Genomic DNA, 23,141 nt, shown 5'->3' with positions numbered 1-23,141 from the left:
GCCACTGTTAAGTAGAATAAACTCAAAACATTGTTCATTGATTGTGTCAAAACATGTGTTGCTGAGTGGTTGAATAGTTTTGAGACTCCAGCCGTGGAGCTGAAAGATCAAGGAGCGATTGACTGACCGGAAGAAGTCTCTTGTTGAGATAGACATCATACACACGTTCGAAGTGTGTTCGTGATATTGCTGTCGGTGATGTAGCTGCCTGGCTGTCTTCAGTGCAACAGTGCATGCGTGGCCTGTACACCATGCGCTGGAGGTCGTGTGATCTGCTGCGAGTGTCGGGGCGAAAAGTTAAGCATGCAGCGCTGAGCCAAGGAGGCTGGCAGCCTGATGCACACCGTGTGATGCGCACCATGTGCTCACGTGCCCGTTGTTAGAGGTCGTGCTACCTGCTGATGCGGAGGTGTGGCACAGTTGAAATGGTAAAGGCAAAAGCAGCATAAAACGTACATCATCCTTAGTGATTCGATTGGCAATTAATTGAAAAAAAAAAAAAATCCGCCTCCATTTCACCTTGTGAAAATGCATGTACAGCGCATCTGGTGTGGACGTTAGACAAAGTTACACAAGCACCACCATCCCAAGCGATGTACGTCATGCACGCACATGTACGGAAGTGCAGCATACTCATTTTTCTAGGCCGTCCATTAAATGCAGGTGCCTTATTGAATTAAATTAATGTTTAAATTGCATCGGAAAATGCATAAGGTATGACTTACAAGCTGCAGACATGATAGCTTTGGATTGCTATTCGAATATACAAGAAAACATAAATCTGTTATGCAGAAACTGAAAGGCAAAGAAAGCCCCTTTCCAGCTGCCGTTTGAGGTCTGTCTGAGTGGCCGCGGCCGCTGTTAGCACACCATGCATCCTCATTCTTGTGGGCCCTCTGCCTAACGCAAATGCATCATTGAACTGATTGAATTAAAGTAAAATGTGTCAGAAAATTTGTGAAGTATGACTTGCACACAACCTAGAGATGTAGTATCGGATTGTTACTCAAATATACAAGAAAACATAATTCTGTTACACAGAAAGTCAAACACAAACCTCTTTTCCAACTGACGTTTTTTTGGGTGAGCATGCAACGAAAAATCCTGACTAACCAAGGCTAACAGCTTCACTGTTAGCCTTGCTGCAGCGGGACTTTCGCTGCACAATCCTAGCGATTACACTGCTTGGATGCAGGGACCACATTATTGATCCCTCTTGGACTTCATTATATCTGCAAATCTTTTGTCATTCATTTAAACATCCTTATTCACCTGCATCCCGTACTCTTGTATTCCCTGAGGCATTTACCCTCGCAGTAAATAAAACAACAACAAAAAACACAGCTTCGCCGTAAGATAGCCCACATAAATAAGCCTCAAGAAACACTCCATGCAAGCAAGCTGTCACGAAGTCAAATTTTTCAGTTTTTCCCACAGTCCAGTGATGTATGTTGTCTAACAGGCCAGCAACAATCTGTTTAGAACCTACTATACTGGTCTTATAGCTCTGATCTATTCTACTGTTACTTCTGTTAGAACTTCTGTTAGAATTTTTGCTGTGGTTTACTTTGGGACATGCACACATGATTCCTGCTGCTAGCACTCCTTGTCACATCAGCTTTATGATTGTGAGCGGTTGCAGTCATCGAGTTAACTCTGTTCAGATGCGCCACTGGGTGTGTGACAGCACCCTTGTGTAGTGTAAGCAAATGTTTACTGCCGTTAATATTGCCTGTAAATCTACAATAGTTTAATGGTACATGTTATAGCATATAGTACTTTGCTGTCGATGTCGATGCTTCACCTTTTGGGTGAAATTGCCACTCTTTTTCACCTGGGTGACAATTTGTACCATTGCTAAGGCCCAGCCTAGTTGCGTAACATGTGCAGCTTGCTGGTGCGAATCCGCCTCAGTAATGACTTTTCTGGGGTCACATCTCTGTACAGTAAACATGATCAAATTATAGTTGACTTGTTTGTTTAAATGTGACACGTGCCCCTGGCTTTTTGTATAAGGGTGATCTGCCTGGCTGTTAAGTATGTTGTAGTTTTCAGCGGAGCTTATTTTCGGGATGTGTTTGAATTACTTGGAGCACAAGTGGTTGATTTATTTCTATAAACTTGGAGGTGTTGGCCTGTGCTGCTTTGAGAATGTGGGGCCTACAAGATTGCCTTAATGCAGCTCCTTTCCTATCCTCTACAATGATTTTTACCTTTACGTGTTATGAAAAAAATAGCATCAAACTCAAATACGAAATGAAAGAGACAATCTCGGTGTCATTGTTCTTCAGTAAATCTCACTAAATTTCCAGTCTCAAACCTGGCTCCTGTTCAGTGCCTTGAGAGAGGCACTGAGAACTCCTAAAATTTCTCCTAAAACTCCTAAGTTTGACATTGCCTGCCTTTCTCGTTGTGTAGGAGGAGAAGCAAATTGCGACCGATTGGATCTGGGACTGGAGCAGCCGCCCTGACCAGCAGCCTCCCAAGTGAGTCTCTCATTCTGTGCATCATTTGCATGGAGGAAGGAGAAAGGCCAGGACAAAGAATCATGGCGACAATTCCAAAGCCTAGTCGTAAAAAGATCTGAAGGAAAGGCTGATGCGAAATAGGCCCCCACCACATCATAGGCAAGTGTTAATTTCTAGTTGTCGAGAGAGAGCCCTCATGCTGCGATCTGCTAGCCTCCTGGTTAGCTCAGATGGTAGAGCGACGGCCCCAGAAAGGTGTTGGTCCCGGTTTCAAACCCTGTACCAAATAAAGTTTCCTTCAACTGCAAAACTTTCTTTCTGTGAACCCCATTTGGGTTTTCTTTGTGGTTTCGTCAACAGTTTGGTGTATGACAACTTTTCCCTTGAAGGCCTCTAGGAAGTATGGTTCGAGCACCTTGGGGATGGGGATTGAGACATAAAGAGGAAATAAAGGAGAGAGAAGGTCGTGGCGGTAACACCTAGGGCCAGTGGCTGTTAGCGACAGGCAGGCAGCCACTGTTAACATTAACATACTCTAGTCATGCATGCATCTTCGGACCATGAGGACTGGAATGATGTGCTTACAGGTTAGATACCAGCCCAGTGAGCTCCAGGAACCTGAGGAGACACCTGAAGGTTAAGCTGTGGTGCCAGCTGAGGAGTAAAAGTTGTGATGCCAAGCGTGCAGAGTGTATGAAGAGTATAAAATGGAGAGTGAATGGCAAGGGCCGATTGTGATGAGGGCACCACTAAAAGACACCACTAACTGAACAGTGGCTTGAAATGTCTGGCAACCAAAAAGAGCGTATTTTTCAATTGACAGCACACAGGTGAGTCCAAAAGAAAGGAGGGGGCCATCATAGGAGTTGGTGCTTACTGATCCTAGCTGCCTGACGTCATGGCCGCTTCCAGTCTTTTTCCTTCCTCCATGCTCGTTTGGAGCACTGCAACATTCTGTCTTTCCTTCCCCAGCATCGTGCTATGAAACTGGAAAATTTTGGCCCCAATAAATAAATGCCAACTATCTTTGGCAGCAAGCTATGTTGAGGTGTGTCATGAACTCCTGCTTTCTCATAGAGGGGGGTAAGATTACAGAACCCACCTTTGCCAAAAAAGAGAAAAAGAACCTACAGTGCAAACTGCAAAGTGACATAGGCCCTGTATGCATGACAAAACCGGTTGTGTGATAGTCTAGAAAGCCTTGAGAGCTGAGCATCATAAATATGTAGCTGAATAAGGTGGTGTATTTTTGAACTCTGGGAAGTAACTAAATGTGTTTTGCAGGTTCTGTTAATGCTTTGCCTTGTCATTCTTTTCAACTAAGCCTTGAAGTTAGGTCAGAAAGTTAGATGAAAAACTTGGATGAAACTTACCAGACCCCTAATCCCAATTACTTGTTTCTTAGTCTTACCTGATCAATGGACAGGCTTCTGTGTTAGCAGCACACATGTAAACATGTTGTGCAGGCATTTTTTTTTTTGCTTTGGGATATAGTTGTACTAACCTGTGCATCGGTGATTGTATTTAATGAATGTTAAGTCTGCTGCATGCCAGATATGTTCAATCATTACTCCATTACATGAACTATTCGTTGCCATACATTTATTATACATGAACTATTGTTTTTTAACCAAGATCGTGTTTATCATACAGCATTGAACTTTTTTCATTGTCCTTATGTTAGGTTGTTCAGTAATAATATTATCTAGTAGACCTGGACAATGCCTGTTGTTACGACGGGCAGTCATGAGTTGCGTTTTGATACCTGGACTGCTTTGTGCTGCTACAATCGCCCTCCGTTTATTTGACTCTAGCGGGACTGACGAAATTGATTGAATTATCTTTCTGGTCGAATTAACAATGTACAAAAAAGAAAGCAAGCTAGAACGTACAGCTAATTGATTTGGCAGTATTAGCCCTGTTCAAACGTGTCCCCTAATCACATGAACTGTCGTTGTAGCAAAAGTTGGTCAAGGCGTTGTTGACCTTTTTATGTGACAGTGGCCCATTAGAAAGATTATAATGACCACATTCCGTCCCTTATATTATTTTTTCTCACGCTTTTATTTTTGTCCACGCTCTTCTTTCCGTCTTTACTTCCCCTTTCCCTTCCCCTAGTGCAGGGTAGCAAACTGGAGGTTTTAACTCTGGTTAACCTCCCTGCCTTTCTCTCATTTGCATATATCTCTCTCTCTGTCCTCTAATGAAGTGCATGCGCACTTTGTGTGTGTCCAAAGCAGAAAAATACCTTAGACATTACATTAAAGCTCCCAAGCTAAGTAGAAATGTAATGCACATGCGATTTTTTTAGCAAGAAAAATAGGCAAGGGTCTTGGCATCTGTTGCGCAATGGTGGCTGGTTTCCTAAAAATCAGCTTCGCTGCAATACATCCGTGTTTTGCGGTAAGGCACACGTACGCCATGAAGGTGATTTTGGTTTCATATCTGATTCCACCGTGCAGACAATTTAAGGCCCCATTTTCTTGGGGGAAAAACAGCGCCCTTTAGAATAGGGTAAATATTCTAATCAGACATTGTAACCTATGGTTAATGCTTTGAGAATCTATGGTTATGGTTAATGCTTTGAAAATAGGCATTTTCGGCAGGAGAGTCGTGTGTTCAGTGCACTCACTGTCCCCTCAGCTCCATCAAGACAGATGCTGCTAGTCGGTCACTAGTCGGGTCACCAGAAGCGCAGGTGCATGCGTGCTGACAGCTTAAGTTCGAATGATTTGGCAAGGGCCAATTTTAAAATCAGAATAATGAAAGTTTTGGCTCATGGAAATGCATGGGTGCTTGCCAGGACCTTTGGTTGGAATCAAATTGACTGAAAAGTCCAATTAACCAGAGTTAACTGATCGGAAGTCTACTGTATTGCCATTCATTTGCTGCATGCACTGCCATATATTTACATTATATATGTATTGCTCCTGTGGTCCGAGTTCCAGGTTGCATTGGAGGATGCTCTGCTCAAGCTTGGATGCATTGTTTTTATGCAGGGATTGGAACTTCCGTCACCCGCCAAGTGTGGGTGGCATCCGGAAACGCCCCGTGTTGAGTTTGCGTGGTTCGCGCATCATCCGCCTGGCCGACATCTTTCCCCTACTGCTGCTCAGCAACATCCTCTCAATACTGCTGGGGGCTGGCATTGGGTGCGTGCATTGCTGCTGTTTGATACTTTCATGCATGCACTTATATTTCTTATTTAAGTTCTTTATGCCGCAGTGTTTACATGTAGATAAAGTGCAGATGTATTACCAGGAACAGCTTGGCATTTGATCATGCATGCAAGAATGTGCATTCCAAAAAAAATGCAATACGTTCAAAAAGTCATAGAAGTTGGGAATGTGGAAGAAATGACAGTGAAACAGTCATCAGAATTGTCTGCATCACTCCATCATTTTTATCATTAGCAATTGTGGTCATCATTTCGTTGCAGACACAGTGGAAGAATTGCTTCATCTCTGCTGCTTGCAGTTCCACCAACTGACACCCTATTATCTGCAGACCAATGATCTTATCGAATGTACAAACTGAAACCTAATTAACATACTGGTCATGTATGCATCTTCTGACCATGAGGACTGGAATGATGTGCTTCATTCCATCATTTATACTTATAATACTGTGAAGCATTAAAAGATTAGTCCTTTTTATCTACTTTCTGCATGTTCACCTGTTAGCTGCAGTGACAGAGTCCTACCATTCTACTTTCACACTGAGTACTTGGTTGCCAAGACACTGTGCCTCCAAAGAAGCCTGTTGCTCGTATTTGCACCGTGAAATCGCAGCACCAATCGAAGCAGCACTGTGACAGCTGACACCAGTCTTTCTCTTATGCTAAAGGAGACTTGTGCAGCTAAGCACTCCTCAATGCAAACGTTACCTATGTCAAAAGTTCTTGTCCCAGTGTACTGACCAACTCATTCTAGGTTGCTTGGGTGGCTTAACCTGCATGGTGATAAGAAGTGGAAAAACAAGGAACATTGCTGGAGCCAACATTTTGACACAGGGGCTTGTCTCCAGCTTGCCAATCTTCCATTACATTTTGCCTTCCTTTATCCTCATCATTGTGTTGGATATAACTAGCACATCGCTGTGCCATTCTTATCGCTAGTATTGGCCATGTTGCAACCCAAATCGACAGCGTGCATTTTTTGGGTGCTTCCCCCGAGGCAGTGGCGCTGCCGAGATGTCAACAGTAGTGCCCGACGCAGACTGTGACGGGCAAATGGGCACCCCAAATCGACAGTCTGCATTCTTTGGGTGCTTCCCCCGAGGCAGTGGCGCCGTCGAGATCTCAACAGCAGTCCCCGACGTAGACTGTGACGGGCAAACGGACACCCCAAATCAACAGTCTGCATTCTTTGGGTGCTTCCCCCGAGGCAGCGGCGCCACCGAGATGTCAACAATAGTGCCCGACACAGACTGTGACGGGCAAACGGGCACCCCAAATCGACAGTCTGCATTCTTTGTGCTTCCCCCGAGGCAGCAACGCCACCGAGATGTCAACGATAGTGCTCGACGCAGACTGTGACGGGCAAACGGGCACCCCAAATCGAGTCTGCATTCTTTGGGTGCTTCCCCCGAGGTAGTGGTGCCGCCCAGATCTCAACAGCAGTGCCCGACGCAGACTGTGATGGGCAAACGGGCACCCCAAATCGACAGTCTGCATTCTTTGTGCTTCCCCCGAGGCAGCAACGCCACCGAGATGTCAACGATAGTGCTCGACGCAGACTGTGACGGGCAAACGGGCACCCCAAATCGAGTCTGCATTCTTTGGGTGCTTCCCCCGAGGCAGTGGTGCCGCCCAGATCTCAACAGCAGTGCCCGACGAAGACTGTGATGGGTAAACGGGCACCCCAAATCGACAGTCTGCATTCTTTGTGCTTTCCCTGAGGCAGCGACGCCACCGAGATGTCAACAATGGTGCCCGACGCAGACTGTGACGGGCAAACGGGCACCCCAAATCGACATTCTGCATTCTTTGGGTGCTTCCCTCGAGGCAGTGGCGCCGTCGAGATCTCAACAGCAGTCCCCGATGCAGACTGTGACGGGCAAACGGGCACCCCAAATAAACAGTCTGCATTCCTTGTGCTTCCCCCGAGGCAGCAACGCCACCGAGATGTCAACGATAGTGCTCGACGCAGACTGTGACGGGCAAACGGGCACCCCAAATCGAGTCTGCATTCTTTGGGTGCTTCCCCCGAGGCAGTGGTGCCGCCCAGATCTCAACAGCAGTGCCCGACGCAGACTGTGATGGGCAAACGGGCACCCCAAATCGACAGTCTGCATTCTTTGTGCTTCCCCTGAGGCAGCGACGCCACCGAGATGTCAACAATGGTGCCTGACGCAGACTGTGACGGGCAAACGGGCACCCCAAATCGACATTCTGCATTCTTTGGGTGCTTCCCCCGAGGCAGTGGCGCCGTCGAGATCTCAACAGCAGTCCCCGATGCAGACTGTGACGGGCAAACGGGCACCCCAAATAAACAGTCTGCATTCCTTGTGCTTCCCCCGAGGCAGCAACGCCACCGAGATGTCAACGATAGTGCTCGACGCAGACTGTGACGGGCAAACGGGCACCCCAAATCGAGTCTGCATTCTTTGGGTGCTTCCCCCGAGGCAGTGGTGCCGCCCAGATCTCAACAGCAGTGCCCGACGCAGACTGTGATGGGCAAACGGGCACCCCAAATCGACAGTCTGCATTCTTTGGGTGCTTCCCCCGAGGCAGTGGCACCACCGAGATGTCAACAATAATGCCCGACGCAGACTGTGACGGGCAAACGCGCACCCCAAATTGACAGTCTGCATTCATTGTGCTTCCCCCGAGGCAGCGGCGGTGCCGAGATGTCAACAGCAGTCCCCAACGCAGATGGTGACTGGCAAACGGGCACTCCAAATCGACAGTCTGCATTCTTTGTGCTTCCCCCGAGGCAGCGGCGCCACCGAGAAGTCAACAATAGTACCTGACGCAGAATGTGACGGGCAAACAAGCGGCTTACTTAGAAGTGACCGTGTCTGCCACCCTCTATAGAGGCGGTAACGAGCATGAACTATTTTGTGGAAGGAGCGCGAACGAAATCTGTTTCAAGATTGCTTCGTTGTTACTTCAAAGGTTGGACGTCAGAGACAAAAGTTCTGTGAACTCTACAACACCTTGAATACCCTTGTGTAGGGAGCTAGGGAAGATTAACGTATTAGAGGGAGTGCTGAGGTGTCCCAACTTCTGCAGACATGGGCATCCTGATGTCTGCAGACATGTGTGAGCTCTGACTATAGACTGACCACTTATTTCAAGATATAATTAAAACTTTTTCTTTCGCTCTTACTCCCAATGCAGTCATCCATATGGCACGAAGGATACCTTGCCCAAACGCTACCGCGAGTCTTCACAACCTCTTGACAAGCTGCATGAGGAAAAAAGGAATGGAAAATGAAATAAAATGTGACAAAATATGGGCCAGGCTTTGCAAATCTTGTCATTATACATTTTGTACAAGGCGCAACTTTGGACGAAGATACAAGGTGAAGAAAAGACAAGGGCAAGAGATGACATTCAACTGGGAATACCTATTGCAAACGTCCTTGTGTGCTCTTTGGTTTACGCCCTCATTCAAAGTCTCATAGGTAGGTTTTGAACTACGCACAACCAACTGGCCTAATCTTAGATGTTTCCATTCTTGAGTGATGGTCGTGCATTTCGGTTGTGTTGCATCCTCCAGAGTGAGCACCTCCACAGCTACCATCATGGAAGTTTCCTTTTTAGCTTGTTGTGTGTTTGAATTCTCAGGTGGCTTTCAAACACTTCTCGACCATTTGACTAGGATCAAGACCTGTGGGATCCTATGCAAGCTGCCGTCAAAATATGTTGACATGGGCCAAGTTGCTTTTGTTCCTAGCACTGGTCGATCTTTGTTTCTTGGTAGGAATTTGTGTGTGTGCTTCACAGAGCTGACCTTATTAATGAAAGAGCAATACATGGGCTAAAATGAGCAATTTCCTGTGTCGACTACCGCACTTAACTACAGTGTTTCGGTTGAAGCGCTCTAAAGTACGGAAAGCATGATAGCTTGGCATGGAGTAAAAAACCAGGAGCACTGACAGTGCAGTGCGGTGCCGTCTGGCAAAGGGCAGTGATCCCACTGTGCTGACATTAAATTTTATGTGACCATACCATGCATAGTACGGTTGTACTACACATGGGCGTATTATGTACTACATACATGGGCATATTATACATAGACATACTATGCACATGTAGTACTTTTGGGTGCCAGTCTGCCTGGCTCTACCTGACAGCTGCTAATACAGAAGACACAATAGAAAGTGACGGACAGCCGAGAAGGCGTGAATAAACGTAATTTGTCGCATACTGGAAGCACAGAGGTAAAGAAAAAATATGTAATGGGACGTCACGTTACATACACAAGTTGTAGTTGTAATACAGTGAACTTGTGTTCATTCGACTGTGTCAAAACCGGCGAAATTTGTCGAATTAGCCAGCGGGTCAAAATAAACAAGTTTGAAGTTTATTACAGACAGGATATCTACTGATCGGGAAAACCGGGAATCCTCGGGGATTTTGCAGAGTCTGGAAATACTCGAGTACAACTCAGGGAATTTATGTTTATATCTGGGAAAATTAGCTGTAATTTTATTGAAAGGGAATGAAAGTTGCGCAAATGCTGGCTCGAGTAACATGAATCGTAATGAATCATCTTCGACGCTGCCTTGTCAGCGGGAGGAGTTGCCAGTGTACACTCAACGACCGATTTTCTGGACAACCGATTTTTGGTACATGCCCGATAATAAGACGGCTTCGCGGCACCACCACGAACTCCATACAGTAAATGTATAAGAACGTCTGAAATTTCAGACGCAACAGCTCTTCGCTGTCCAATTTTCCGGACTTTTTGGCGTGATTACAGGTACGACACGGCATTAATAAAAACCACCACTGCTGCCATTTTGATCATCTCGCCGCCTCGAACCAGCGCGCTCGCACGGAGATCCGCTGACAGCCGTAGCCACCGCCGCGGCAACACGAGGCTTAGCTGCTTCGATGTTCACTATTAAGGTTCTTGCTGTTTGGTGCCGTGTTTTTCATTGAAAGAATTCGCCGCTGTCAGTAATGGCACCGACTCCTCCTCTAATCCTCACGATTGGCCTTGAAGCTTAGAAAGCGTGGCGCATTGCGAAATACCGGTTCCCGAGTGGCCGCTTCGCCAAATCACAGGATTGCTACGCGGTGAAGCGTATGTGAAGTTTTGTGGTGAAGCTTAACAAGCATGGGAAGGGGCAATTGTCGCGGCACACAGTATGTATTCCATAATTATACATGCATGCACCCACCGTCTGCTGTCACAGTGCGAGAACCGATATGCCTAATAAGTATACTGGCAGGCCTTCAGAACTTTCTTGGATGTGCCTGTGACGATTTGAGCTTTTAAGGGCAGTAAAAGACATGCATTAATTTTTTCGGACTGCCCGATTTGATTTTTCAGACGTTTTCGTGGTCCGTAGGGAGTCCGAAAAATCGGACATTTACTGTACAACTTTCCAAGAGGATGCTTCAAATGGTCCGTCGGGCGAACGCGCGGCGAAACGAGGACAAGAACACAAATGACTGTCGCATTGAGGAATGATCGGGAAAGGAACTGTGCCCCCTCTTCTTTTAAGGAGCTTGAGCTCAAAAAGCAAAGTGTTGGCCGATGCAAAGATCCAGGTGACCCTCATCCAAACCAAAATAAACTCTTGAAAGCAGTGAAACACAAAACGGAGGCATTGTGCGTGGGCTGACAGTATGTGAGCATAGTTGAAGTTTTCCAGCTGCTGAGAAAATATCTCTTGTGACAAAGTTTGGGCCTAATACCAATGATCTTGCTTTCACTTGATAGAAATAGCTTGTTTTCGAAAATATTTGCTCATTCTATGTAGATTTGAAAATGTTCGACTTGATTTAGAATTAGCTTTGTCATTTTTCTTTTTCAAATATATTTTATTTGCTGTCCATTTTACTATCCCCTCCATTCAGTTTTCTATATTGAATAAAATAAGCACTACTCCTTACTATTCAAACTGGATTAAGTTTCTTTATTTTTTAAAATGCTTACTTGAGACTGACAGCATCGGGCAATGTGGTGTCCCAGCCTGTCTTGACATAAAATAAAGTTCTGTGTCGCTCAGGGAAAACCTGGAAAACTCAGGGGAAATTGAACATGTCAACTTGGTAGATACCTGAAGACTTCCTTGAGCCGCACAATGCATTTTAGACATTTCCTGTACCTAAAAAAATTATGAAGGGTCCCAAACTATCCACACATCAAGAAAAAAAAATCAATGGGAAGTATGTGAGACAAGCATATTTTTTTAACAATTATTAATAAAATCAAGACAATGGACATGCACGAGTTGTAGGTAGCAAAACACCAGACATTAAATGATAACTAAGGATGCGGGTTTTGGTTTACATGGGTCTAGAAACGGAAAGAGACAAAAAAAGGACACAGAAACACAGCACCGATTAATTTAGCAGTATTATTTGCCCAATTTTAACATGCGCCAAAATTGAACTTGCTCCCACTTTTTTTGTGGATTCAAAGTAGGAAGCTGATGTAGAAATGATGTTGGCTCCTAAATAAAGTATAAATCATGCGCACGCACAATTTTTTAGCAGAAAGAAACATTGTGTGCTTCTGAATCTGGCAATAAAAAAAAGACAAAACCAGCTAACTCTACCTTCCCAGAATAGAAATTTGTTTATCTAATGCCCATCATCACTTGCAGATAGCACTTTATCGCTGTTTATGAAGAACCACAACAGGTCATCCTCCGTACGGTCCATAGTGCATGTGATGTTCTGCATTTGTCTATTTATTTACCATATTTACTCGAATATAGGTTGGCTCCTCAATATTGAACTCTCTGAGAGTAGTATAAACTTCATTGAACTCACTGAGAAATCAAAAATAATTTGTGTTGTTGGCGTTTGTGTGACCACACGATGGTCTAAAAAGGCTACGAACCCTCAACCTCTGGTGGGAGTTGAACTCGCAGACAGTGGTGTTAATGAAGGCAAAGTTGATTAAGGCACAGTTAATGAAGATAGAGTTAATTGAGGCACTCCAACCCACGACCTATGGTGGGAGCTGAACTCGCAACCTTTGGTGGGAGTAGAACCAACTAGATGTCCCAATAACTAGTTATTGAACGACTGAAAGAGCATAGGCGTTGCGTGGTGGTTGCAGTGCTTTCACATTCATCCATGTAGGGTCAACTAAGTGCCCCATTAATTTTTTACTATAAGCTCGGCTACCAAATGTCGTTGTCGGAAATACCAGAGAAGTTGTTTTCATTGGATGCTTTGCACGCACTTTTGGTGGCACCATAAACGATGTCCGCCTAGGTGCCATCAATTGCGTTGGAGATGCAGCGTTTCCCAAGGTCAGTCTGAACTATCTCCAGACTGGCCTCATGGCAGACGCGACGGAGGAATTCTGTTAGCTCCATGCTTTTGCCAGCTTTGTTTACAAGTATGGGTCAAGATTCTTTGGTCACGAATATAAGTTGATAGCTCATTTTTGGATAACATTTTCTAAATAAAAGGTCGACCTATATTCAAATGAATGCTGTAATTTATTTTTGGTGGGGCCTCGCAAGAAGGACATCAATGAAATCATGCAACAAGCACTGGTCTAAAACAGCAAGAACAGTAGTGAATCACAAACCATGAACAATGTTAAAGAAGTATACATTGCGACATAACAATGAGCATCTGGTTAATGTTGAAAATCAATGCTCCAAACAAATTATTAGAGCTCTTGAAAAAAAAAAACGCAGCTGTAAAAGAAGCAACACTTTACATTAAGGTAATATTGCCAATTGAACCACTGCCATGAAGCATACATTGTGGCAATGCGTTCCAATGTGTGACCGTTCGAGGGAAAAAACTCAACTTAAATGCGTTAATTCGGCTCCGAAATGGTGTTATCAATTCAGCATTCAGTGACGTATGCAATTCTTCAGAGCATTAAAGCACATGTGATGCGACTTGTCGCTAGCTGAACATGTGTAATAACTTATTGTTTGAATGAGCTTTCTTAATGCTGAAATCAGTGCATCGTCGTCACGCTACTTGAGAACTCATTCTGCTACCATCCATTTTCGCTATCTTGTAATGGCAATGATGATGATACTGGCTAAGCTAGCACTTACGATAGGCTGTTGCAAATATTGTGAATCCTTTTTTTTTGGTTTCGTACTGGATTGAATTTTTCTGGAAAAAAAAGGTGTGCATTAGAATTGCGTAAATGCTGTAGTAATTCATTGTGAGCTGTTATTTTTGCTTTGAAATCTTCTTGCTGCAAGCCAACAATCGGCGTTTTTTATGGGAGATGATGTGTATTAGATGAACTTACTGTACCATAAGCGCTGCCAAGACAGGCGTGGCCACTATTGGAGTCATCACTGGGGTCATGATTGACCTTCTGGAGGGAAATAACAAAAGTTTGGGCCCATAGAAATGTATGGGCACCAGCTGGCACCAGTCAGAATTGAATTTGCTGAAAAACTGAATTAACCAGAGTAAATTAATGTACGTCCACTGTGTATGGAGCAGCTATTCGGTAGGAAGTGTTGGAAATCAAAAACTGCTTTGTGAAAGGTGGAAAGTGAGACTTCTATGAATGCACCATTTGCGCATTTCCCCAGTGTTGTGTGCTAAGTATCAAACGGGGCATATAGCCAACGACTGGGGAGTAATTTTTAACTTTTGTCATTTTGCAGGGTGTGCATTGGCCGGCGTATGAGGGTGGCCAACGTTGAGTGATCTCACCGTCACGGTGTCTCCGACGACGCGGGCACAGATGCTGCAATGTGGTTTGAAGGCTCTGCGCCCGTCGTCGATCAACGCTGCTTCTCTTTTCCTCGATCGCCCAGCGCCTGACCAGTTGTCGACTTGCTGTGGACTGGCTCACCAGAGCGTTTGCCAGATGTCCCCCCCCCCCCCCCCAGAAAACGGCAGGCTTGCCCTTTCCACACGATGCGTATCCAGAATGATCCGGTCTGCAGATGCAGCAGTCTAATGTAACTTCCCGTGTCTTACGTAGTGAGAGAATCACTCATCCATGTTGAGTGCAGTTAGTTTTGACAGTGGTGTACATCTTTTTAGAAAAAAGGAAAAGAGAAAAAATAAAGAAAGATGGTTGTGCTTTTGGAGATTTGCAAATTCAGTCACCTGCTGCATATGCGTGCAAAATGTGTGCACAACGCCGCTCATCTACTCGATGCTGGCCATGCAATACCTAAACACTGTTCTGCAAGAGGTGAGCAAATTCTGTGAGTAGGCAAGGCATGGCTACATGACTGGTATAGCATTTAATGTCATTCACTGTGGTATGTTCCTGCCACGCCAAATTATGTGCATATGTCATATGCTTGAACCGGACTGAGTTCGATTTTCTAGTGCTCTTGAGGCAACACACCACTTGCATTGTCAATGTACTCGGCAAAGAGTGAACATGTCATGCCCACAAGTTGTGCTGTGTCATGCCTCCAAGTTGTCACCAGTAAGAGGCTGCGAGCGATATTGTACGCACACATTATGCAACGTGATTCGGTGTTCCGCTTCCTTGTCTCATACTCTTTGTCTTTCAAACTATTCAGCGTGGACCCACCTTTTCGAAAGCCCTTCCACTGTTAAAAGAAAAAAGCTTTGCAGCCTGGTATTTAATATGGACCTTCGGTGCAAAACACTTAACTTACTGTACAAATCGGCAGGCTTTGGGAAATGTAGATTACTTTGTGCATTTCTAGAATGCCTTTCTTATGAAATCGCATGTCAATCATTGGAATGCCATTTTTTAAGCTAGTGCCTGTGTTGTAACAATGTTAGCATGACTGGCCTAATACAAGTGATAAACTGCGTGCTATCATTGCAGGTGGATTGTACTTTGGTAGCACTGTGTATTCATTAAGAGCTGTGGCATTCTTTCAATACATAAGCTTTACTCAGGCAGGGTCCAAGTACTCCTGTCACTATTTTGTGCTTTAATCGGTATCCGGGATGACTTTGCAGTTTGTCTTGTCCAACAGAACTGCAACTGTTGTTTTTCTATGCCGCATTCTTCTGCTGTGTAGCCCGCAGCTGGCGTATGTAGCCCACAGCAGTAAATTTTCGCACAACATTTTCCCTATGGTTGCTCATACTTGTTTTTGCAGGGACGACTTCTTGCTGAATATAGTTTTTCTTTATTTGATCAAATGTTCACACATTACTTTGTGCATTTGTTAATTTATATATGATTGCTTGTCCACGGGCAAACTTATGCGGCGAAAGCAAGCGGCTTATCTTATTGCAAGTGACATTCACTTGCATGTAGGTAGTTGCCTATATAAACTGAAAATATTGCTTGTGGGCAGGAAAAGTAGTTCTGGAACTTCACTCCGTCATTTTAACATGGTAAAAATTTGCCAGTGCAGTCGGGCCTATCTTTTTTTCTTTCTTTCCAGCGTCCCGAAGGTAAGAGGTCATAATAATTTTAATACCAACACTGGCACTTTGGCTTTGATAACCTGCCATCACCTATGTATATTGCTTATGTCATGCAAGATCTTCAGCTTCTTATATATAGCATGTGGTCTATACACCAGAATATGCACCAGATTCTGTCTGTCTGCAGTGCCTGTCCTGCTTCATGCCACCTCAACACCTTTGCCCTGTTGCTTGCGGTTAAAAAGAAGCGTATTCCCACATGAAAGCAAACTGTACCAGTGTGTATATTCAGAAACCTCAATCGATGTACTCTGCCCTGGTGTTCGTGGTTGTCGGTTGACTTTGGTGGCATAAGCTTCTGGGTGCCTGTAGATATCTATCCTGAAGTATGCGAATTTGGGTTTTCGATGACTGCGAGTGGCACCGGGAGGGGAGGCATTCAGGAAACATTTTCTGTGGTTATCTCCGGTTGCCGAAACCTTAACCTGCCATTGGAGGAAATGCAGTTTGAGAGAAACAAATGAACAGCTTAGCAAAACTGCACAAGTCATTTACTGTTCGAATTTGCACTTTTTACTGGTCACTTGTGTAACTCTTCCACGAACGTACTCTTGGAGAGTCACTTTCGAATACATTACTTTCAGTGTGCATTGATTGGCTGGTTGTGCAAAATCTATCAAATCGTACAACGCACCACATACTATGCCATGCGAAAGTGATGATATCGTCGAAAGTCATCGTCCAAGAATATGTCCCCTGGACTTCATTGTGCTCACTTCTGGAAGCTTCAATTTTGCTTTATGTGCCCTGGAATAAGATTAAAAGTGAGACTTAAAAGGTGGTTTCACTGCAGGGGTTGTTGTTGGCCCAGTGGTACCATGTCTTGTTCAATTTTGGCGTTATTGAACGTTTATTTGGGGGTAGGGGGGAACAAAGGAATCCTATGGCAACATGAGTATTTGGGCTGCTTCCAAAGACATTGACTCACTGCAGTCGGCATTTTTCTGTGGCACACGCTTTCATGTGTGCCATGTAAAACACAGCTGCGACCTCGCCCGGCAACTTATAGCATAGCTTGAATTTGGCAAGATTTCCATGGCTCTGATATTTTGCTTTGGTGCGCAATGTGGTGAATTGGAAGACAGAAAGCAAATTTTCAAGTGCTTAGCAAGTTTCAAAAGGTTGATCTCGCTTCACTTCTTTCCCAATGCGAAACCCTCGTTGTTTGTTCAGTGCTGAAAGGCAGCATAAATAACCGTTGCTGTCTACCATTCCTCCTGCAGGCCTGTGTAAAGTGTGCTTTGCTGTTATCGTACAGTTTACGTACTCGAAATAAACGGCTCACAGACTTCCTGTGCCATATGTCTTGTTACATACTCGAGTTTTTGTGCTATTCTATGTAGCTGGCAGTGATGTTTCCTTAATTCGCTGGAAAAAAAAAATGGACAAGTAGTGTAGTTTTCAGTCATTGCAATGTATAATTTCATCACGTGTTACTATAAGTATAGAACTTTGCTCATAGCCGGGCTGTTATGACCATAACAGAATGTACACCAGTGGTGGCATTTTCTCCAACTAGTATGAAAAATTTGTAGTTTATGTACACATTTACCATGCCAGGCTGCAAAATCTTATTCTTTGTCGGTGTGGTTAGGTCTAGCTGGTTTTTCATCTTATGTTGTTTTAAGAAGTTGGCATCCTGCATGAAAATGTACTTTTGTATTTACATCCCCACCTTAAAATAGCATGCACACTGATACTTGAAAAAAAAAAAAGTTTGTTATATCAGATGATTTGTAATATGCGTGTTGTTATGTTGAGGTTTCGCTGTATTGGCTGGGAGACGTCTCTGAAACAATATTATTCCTATTGTCTTTTGGGTTTATAGGCCTTCTTTATAGTCCTTTGTAGGATTAAAGGTTTATAGGTGTTTTTGTATAAAAAAGAAGAAAACCTTCCATCTACCGAGCTGATTTTATTCGCATGTAGCATGAAGAGAGGTTAGAAAGCCGATGTGTATTATGTCTTTCAGTTTTGAACTTTCAAGTTCGCAACACATTGCAGGGTGCTCGCTGAATGGCTCGATGTGCATTACCTATGCTGGAACACCTTCATAGATTCACTTGAATTGAGGCAGGGTGCGTGTTCTTGCACGTTCACAAGGGTCCTTCCTGTCTGGTGATGGATATTCACACTCCATATCCAACATTAAAAAGAGGGAGAGAATTATTTTGCTGCTATTTTCACTCAAATTAGTCATATTTGGTAGAAGTGTAGGGATCTAAGCTTGCAGTCTCCTTTGGTGCAGAATGTGAGCTAAATTTGTCACATTTTCACAATACTCTGCACCACTATTTTGAGGGTGCACTATTGCCGGGTTCTAGGATTTTCTTGATAGCCTTTGTTTTGTAGCAAGGAACTTGTTGCTCTCGCATCTGGCACAGTTTTTCAAAAAACACTTGATGGTGAAGAAGGTGCATTTCTGTACTCTTGGTCGACCTGCAGGCATACGGGATTAGATGAAAAGTGAAACGCTAGATTTCATAACCATTTTGTAAATTTTTTGATGCTTTTTATCCTGTAGATTTGTAATATTTTAGGATGTTGGGGGCATCGTAGAGAGCCTGGTGCCCATGTTATTTTGGTGATGTGAAAAGGGAACAATGTTCGAGGGGTTGGCTGGGGATTTTCTTTGAAGTTTTTTTTGCCCATAAATTGGGATGTTGCATCAGAAGAGTGTAGTTCATTTTCTCCTGCTGCCCTGTGTTGGTCGCATGCATGCATGTAGCCGTTGCACCCCTATTGGCTGTTGCTTATCGAAGCTAAATTGCTCTTGCTGTGCCACCAGCTCAGGGTCCTCTAACATGTAATGACTCGGTAAGTGCAGACGCTCATGATATTTAAGGATTGGTGATGTGCTTCAATGTGAATAGTTTAGGACTGTCATGAGTGAGTAACCAGCTGTTGCACAGTTAAGTCAAGCTGTAGGTACTGGAGCTGTAGGTATTTTTATTTCAGTGACACATTGACTCCAGTGCCATTGAATGGCTGAACATGGTCTACTGATGCTGCAGGCATTTAGTTGAGTAGGATGTCAAAAAAAAGTTGGTGGTAATTGTAGCTAAATCAGTCATCCTTTATAAGCAACTTGGCCAAAATTTGGATTTATTACTTTTTACTGGCACCTTGGCTTCAGCTCTTTGACTTGACTGCGCGACAGCTGTTGTAACCTATGTGGTGTGTACATAACTTTGAACAAGTGTTGTTGTGTTTGTTTTGTGCTTAGGTGCACCTGGTTTTATCGTTTGTCTTGTGAGCTGCACTTGGCAGAGTTTGCACTTTTTGTATATTACATTTTGTCTTCGGTACATATGGTGCGCTGGCAGTGCGCTTTAATTTTGTTCTCTTTCTGACAGTGCTCCATCACTGATGCCTATCATGTGGCCCATTTTTTCGTTGGTGTATAGAGGGTGCGTTTGGTGTAAATTGCAGAGGGTGGTATTTGTTTGACGTTTTCTCTTCACATTCTCAAGATGGAGATAATGTATGTGACGAAATGGTGCAGCCCTTTGTATGTGTTGGTTGAAATAAACAGATGACCGTTTACTTGCTTCTGCTTTGGACTGATAAAATGATGCAGACCTCTAAGTAGCTATGTTGGGCATGGTGCTATAAAATGGACAAATAAAACTACAATGGCAGCATTGAAGGAATCGCCTTCAATATGTCACCTTTACTTGGCGAGTTTGGGACCTTAGAAGTTTAAAGCAGAGCTCTGAGGCGCCCGTTTCTGCGTTGAGCGTCGCATGCCTCGGTGTTGTTAAACCTCGCAACCGAGTGAACAAGCACAGCGCAAGATGAAAAAAGCGAATGCGGGACGCAGCGGGAAATGAAATAAGAGCGCGCGAGGTAGCAAGTGAAGGAGGAGGCTACAGTCGGTAAAAGGGGCTTTAACAGTAGGGGGTGTTGCTACAGTGAAATTACAGCGTACTACGTCGTGAAAGCATGAGGCGGAAAGCGGAGGGGAGACTGCCTGCGCATGCGCCGAGTTGCCGGCGGCCACTGCAGCCGCGTGGGCGATCTCGTCTGCTTTTCTAAGCTGGGCCAAGCTGGCGTGAGGCAGGGAGGGCTACGCTCTTCCGCTGCGTCAGCTGCCGATGTCAGTCTGCGGTACCAGCGTGTGTTACGGGAATCGCTGCCCCTGCAAGGGGCGATGGCAAGCGGCTACGAGTAAGGCTCGATGTGACCCTCCCCCTTGGGTGTTGTTGCAGCTGACGCTGGTGCCACGATTTCGCTGCGACGAAGGGACGCTCTCGTCGTCGGTGGAACGAAAGCGTGCGAAGAAAAGCGTAGTGCAGCGCTAAAGGGGCTGTGCGTTGACGATGGCTACGATATGGCGCCGTGGTAGCGCGCGTCATCTGTATGGGAACAAAGCGCTTCATGAGCTGTATATGCGGCTGCTGGACTCCTGTGGGCGTCCGCTGGAGTACTGCTTCTGGATATCTTGGTCATCAGTAGCACGTCCGCAGATCGCCTAAGGACGCACGGCGGACATCCGCTGGACTACCAGGCGCATGCTAAGTGCCAGTCCGAGGCTCCAGCGAATGTCTAGAACGGATACGCGGACGTTCCACGGTTGCAAGAATTCTTTTGTCACTGCTAAACGTCCGTCAGACATCCGTACGACGCACCGTGGACCATTCAGGTATGTCTGCGGGAGGTTCATTTTTGTTTGTAATCGGATGATTTGCACAGTTGGTGCAAACATTCGCCTTCTGTAGAATCTCTGCTGCAAAGATGACACAGTATTGACATCTACCAATGGAAATACAGCTTGCACCCACGGAACACAGATTCCAATTGTAAGCTATGTTTACCTAAAGTGGACAGACAATGACTTTCACAGATATTATTTTTGTGAGAGAGCTGCTAGTAATGCAAGTGTTACAAGTACTCAAACAGAACTGGTCACAAGACAAGATACTGCAAATTTATAAAATCTTTTTTATACCCACAAAAAAGCTGATCACATGACCCATCGTATGATCCGCCAGCTGTGTCTTTTCGAATGTTCTAGACTATTTTAGATCATACTATACAGTAGTGGCGTGAGTTTTTTTCCATGAAAAGATAAACAGTACTGCCGTCATTGATGACGCAAAAGTAAATGACTCCGCCTCTTAGTTTTTTGAACCGCCCACCACTCCTTCTTTCCGAAAAAAAATATTGCGAGAAATTGCGGAGGAGTGAAATGGACATTCATCCTCTCTCATGAACACTACCGAAAACTAGAATAGGAAAGTGAAAAACAGAAACTGATTACAGTATTGTCCCCGAGATTAGAACCACTCTTTCCTTAGGCGCAGCATCGGAGAATTCTCCTTTCCGATGTGCATTATTGGCTACGGATCACTCGAGGTCTGTTGTCTAGCGCTAATGCGCGGTGTTAAGAATGACGAGCCGCTAAGCAAGATTGCCACCTTGCCACCCGATTACGACAAGGGGTGCAAGACGCGCATTCCGCTCCCTCTCCGTCACTGCAGCTAGGAGGCGTTCGAAGAAGCGGCCTTTGTGCTGAAAACCCGCTTCCTTCCTCCAGCCCCATCGACATTGTGACGGGACGAGTTCGGTGTGTGGACAATGATTCCAGAGTTCCCCAACGCGGAGCTGATTTGACACGCCTGGACAAGCTGCCGCGGGAACGACGTATTTTTGTGCTTCTCACGGTTCGGAGTGGCACGGAACAACGAGCGACCCTCGATCGGCAACGATAGTTCCCGGAACGGCACCCGCCAACGCCGTCGTCGGGCATCGGAGCGCGGTTGCCTTTGTGTACGTAAACTGTTCTGCAGAGCAGCGGCGCGTTGGTGATGAGTAAACGAACAGTCGCCGCGTCGTAGGACCGGCGGATCGAGTGTATAAAAACTGTGGTTGTGCGCATGCTGGACACACTTCTCTTGAGCAGTCATGTTAGACTGAGTCACTTCTCTCATGCAGTCATGTTGGACTGATACTCTTTTTCTCAAGCAGTCATGTTAGACTGAGTTAATTTCTGTAATTAAACCCCTTTTCCTCGTTCTCGATGAGAAGCAGTTCTTCACTTCATCAACGATCTCAGCGTAAATAAGTTGGACGACGGCATGGGCCAGCTACCTCCGAATTCATGCCGTACTCCAATATTGGCAAAGGACCACGGACGATGGGATTGAGCCCCCAATCCTGACAACTGGCTGACAGCGGTGAGATGGACTTTGCGACATGGTGCTGTATCTGCGGTGAGTGCTTGGTTTTTGCTTAGCCTCTCTAGGCTTCATTTTGTGGTTGTTCTGTTTAGAACAGTAGGGAAGCTAGATTGTTGTGTGTTAGCTAGGTTGTGTTTTCCTAGCTAGATTTAGAGAGCAGAATCAAGGCAGTAAAGCAGCAGTCATGGAGTTAAGGACACTGCTGAGAGACGAGTTGTTGATTGTTGGTGAGGAACTGGGCCTAGATGTACGCAAGGAAATGCTCAAATCGGAATTATTGGAGCTAATTTCCAATCAGGCCAGTGAGCAAGATATTGAAATGGGATTGGAACTTCTCAAAAAGAGAGAGAAACGGGAAAAAGAAAGAGAAGAACGGGACAGAGAAAACCGAGAGAGAGAGGAACGCGATAAAGATCGCGAGTTTCAGTTAAGGAAAATGCAACTTGAACTTGAAAGCAAACGTTTGGAGTTGCCTCAAGGAAGTGAAGGCGCTCTGGGTCGATCAAGTGAGGCAGAATCGTACCGCATGGACAGGCTATTAAAGCCATTTGAGGTCGGGACCGACATAGGCTTGTTCCTAAGCAATTTTGAAAGGACTTGCGAGAAGATGAACTTCGGCCCGAGTACATGGCCACAGCGGTTGCTGTCTATGTTGCCGTGTCAGGCGGCGGAAGTAATCGCCAGACTGAGTGTGCAGGATGCATATGATTATGCAAAAGTTAAGGCTAGTCTCCTGAAGAAATACCGCCTTTCAGCCGAAGCTTTTCGGCAAAGGTTTAGGAGCACAGGCAAGAAAGATAGCGAGGGCTATCCGGAGTTTGCATATAGCTTAAAGGCCAACCTAGTCGAGTGGCCTAAAAGCGCGGAAGCGTACGACAGCAGAGACATGATCATTGAATGCATGTGTCTAGAGCAGTTTTACAAAACCATCCCCCA

At 45.0% G+C, this 23,141-nt stretch overlaps 1 protein-coding gene across 1 annotated transcript in view; it reads left to right on the top strand.

Moving 5' to 3' along the window:
* BNIP3 (BCL2 interacting protein 3) overlaps window positions 1-19,569 on the top strand; it is a 121,993-nt gene extending 102,424 nt beyond the window's left edge. Inside the window, exons 4-6 of the mRNA XM_070523281.1 lie at window positions 2,419-2,486; window positions 5,468-5,620; window positions 14,256-19,569. Coding sequence (XP_070379382.1) covers window positions 2,419-2,486; window positions 5,468-5,620; window positions 14,256-14,298 — 264 coding nt within the window. The 3' untranslated portion in view covers window positions 14,299-19,569. The remainder of the gene's footprint in view (window positions 1-2,418; window positions 2,487-5,467; window positions 5,621-14,255) is intronic.
* Window positions 19,570-23,141: the final 3,572 nt, after the last annotated feature.

The sequence above is a fragment of the Dermacentor albipictus genome, chromosome 8 (genome assembly GCF_038994185.2).
Source record: "Dermacentor albipictus isolate Rhodes 1998 colony chromosome 8, USDA_Dalb.pri_finalv2, whole genome shotgun sequence".
NCBI classification, from domain to species: domain Eukaryota; kingdom Metazoa; phylum Arthropoda; class Arachnida; order Ixodida; family Ixodidae; genus Dermacentor; species Dermacentor albipictus.
The sequence above is the reverse complement of the archived record's forward strand: the minus strand, read 5'-3'. Positions and strand labels throughout refer to the sequence as shown.